General features: G+C 67.6%; 1 protein-coding gene across 2 annotated transcripts in view; it reads right to left on the reverse strand.

Annotated features, from left to right (window-relative positions):
* Positions 1 to 1,377: 1,377 nt before the first annotated feature.
* The window catches only part of DGAT1 (diacylglycerol O-acyltransferase 1), a 9,512-nt gene continuing 8,614 nt past the window's right edge, over positions 1,378 to 2,275 (reverse strand). For both annotated transcript variants that reach the window (XM_024741124.1, XM_024741123.1), the window contains exons 14-17: positions 2,199 to 2,275; positions 2,019 to 2,106; positions 1,872 to 1,934; positions 1,378 to 1,780 (exon numbers count right to left, since the gene is read on the reverse strand). The exon at positions 2,199 to 2,275 is cut by the window's right edge and continues 159 nt beyond it. In XM_024741124.1, coding sequence (XP_024596892.1) covers positions 1,625 to 1,780; positions 1,872 to 1,934; positions 2,019 to 2,106; positions 2,199 to 2,275 — 384 coding nt within the window. In that variant the 3' untranslated portion in view covers positions 1,378 to 1,624. The remainder of the gene's footprint in view (positions 1,781 to 1,871; positions 1,935 to 2,018; positions 2,107 to 2,198) is intronic.

Raw genomic sequence — 2,275 nt, forward strand, 5'->3', positions numbered from 1 at the left:
CCTCCCAGTCTGTTTCCTCTCGCGGGGGTCCTGGGGGGGGTGAGGGGGGGCACAGGGGTCTCAGAAGGGGCTGGAGGGAGGGTAGACGGGCACAGCACACCTGAGCCTGAGGCTGCCTGGCTCCCCTGGGCAGTGTCCACGCAGAAGTCTTTATTAAAGGACCGGGGAGGGGTCAGAGGGCCCCTAGGAACTCCATTGCCAGGTCTGCACCAGGTGGGACACAGGTGGGTGCCCCGTTGTGTATCTGCCCAGCAGAGCCACCTCTGCTCTGCACTCATGTCACGAGGGGCCGGGCTGGCTTTGGCAAAAGGGAGGCACGGGGTCCGGCAGAGGAGGGAGGCAGTGGGAGCACAGCACCGCCCCTGTGTCAGGCAGCCACTGGTAAGCATGTGCGTGCGGCACAGGGGGCAGGGGCTGGAGCAGCCCACCCGATCTCCTGCCCCACCCGGCTCACGCGCTGCTCACCATTCTCCCAGCAGCCGCCAGGAGGCAAGGGTCGGGGAGATGCGGCCTGTAACCCCTTGGACGCAAAGGGCACCCCCAGGTGGCCTCCCTCTCCCCAAACCACCACCATGACCCAGAGGAGGCGAGGACCCGGGGCTGAGCAGCTTCTGGTTGGGGCAGGGGCAGCATGGCTCCGAGACCAGCACCCAGTCACCTCCTCAGACGCCCACCTTGTTGGGCTGTGGCTGTATGTCAGGGCACACCTGGCCCAGCACAGCCTCGGGGTTCCACCAGAGGTGGGAACAGGAGCCCGGGGCTGCCCCCACCTCCCTGGCAAGTTCTGGGAGCAAGGTATCCCGAAGGCCACACTCAGGATGTATCAAGTGGACCATCCAGCCCAGTCAGTGCCAGAAATACTGGGCAGGGCTGGGAGGGGGCCGGGGAGGCCACTGAGAGGGAGGGCCAGGACGAGGGCTGGGTCAGGCCACCTGCCTCATCCCAGAGGCCTGGAGCCCACCCCAGGTGAGCGCCCCAGCACGTGGCTGCCCCTCCCCAGGGGCCTGGGCACTTGGCCTTTGTGTCCTCTGCAGCCTTGCCTTGGAGTCTCTTAGCCCCTCAGGTCAGTCCTGATTCTCGGCCTCCGGCCCCACCCCAAGCTGAAGTCCACTTCTGGGCAGCCCTCAGGCACACGGGGCCTGGGAGTTCTGAGGCCCCACCTTGCAGGACAAGAAGTCTTGGGATGCAGGGAGGTTGCGTCCTATGCCGCGCCCCCCCTCCCCCCAGCCCAGCCACAGCCAGGCAGCCGCTCCAGGTCCTGGGATGCCGAAGGGACCCAGATCCCCCTCCCATGGTCCAGCCCAAGGGAGGCCGCCCCCGCGGGACTGGGACGGCCACCACCTCCCAGCAGCCCCGTGCCCCGGAGGCTGAGGGAGCTCACTGTGGACAGCGCTTTATTGACACATTCAGACCCCTGGGCAGGATCGGCACAGCTCCCGAGTGCTGGCACCTCCCACAGGCCCAGTCTGCCATCCCCGAGGGGGCAGGAGGGTGCCCCATAGGGGCAGAGAGGCAGCATTGGCCAGCCAGGCCTCTCCCCAGCACGCAGGTGGGAGGCCGGCTCCAGCCACAGGCATTGAGGCAAGGCGGGCAGCCGCAGCAAGGAGGGCCGGCCTGGAGCGGCTCAGGCCTTGGCCGCCGGGGCCTCGTAGTTGAGCACGTAGTAGTCGTGGACGTACATGAGCACCGCCACCGGCTGCCCGATGATGATTGTCAGCCACACGGCCGCGTTGCCGTAGTTGCCACGGAAGAAGCGGCCCACTATCCAGGCCAGTGGGATCTGGGGACATGGGGGCCTGTTAGCAGGCCTCCGCGACCACGGGGCTGGCTCCCGGGCGCAGAGCGGATGCCAGGCCACGCGGGGTGCTCACCTGAGCCATCATGCCCGTGAAGGCCCAGAGGCGGAACATGCGCAGAGGGATGCTCACCAGGTACTGGGTGGGGGTGAGAGGGGCGTCAGCTTACCCCTCAGCCACCCCCGCCCAAGGTGGGGCCAGACGCGCCCACAGGGCACTGACCTCGTGGAAGAAGGCTGAAGCCAGGAACACCCCCGTCCTGGCTACCCACTTGCTGCTGCCCCTCCGGAGCATGGGCTTGTAGAAGTGTCTGCAAAAGGGAGCAGCCGTGGGGCGGGTGGCCGTGGGGCGGGCGCCCGGGCCACGTGCCGCCCGCCGGCTGGCTGCAGCGCCCACACCCACCTTAGGCACCACTTGTGTACGGGGATGTTCCAGTTCTGCCAAAAGTAGGTGACGGACTCAGAGTTCCTGGGGGTCGG

The sequence above is a fragment of the Neophocaena asiaeorientalis genome, unplaced genomic scaffold (genome assembly GCF_003031525.2).
Source record: "Neophocaena asiaeorientalis asiaeorientalis breed wild unplaced genomic scaffold, Neophocaena_asiaeorientalis_V1.1 scaffold177, whole genome shotgun sequence".
Taxonomy (NCBI): domain Eukaryota; kingdom Metazoa; phylum Chordata; class Mammalia; order Artiodactyla; family Phocoenidae; genus Neophocaena; species Neophocaena asiaeorientalis.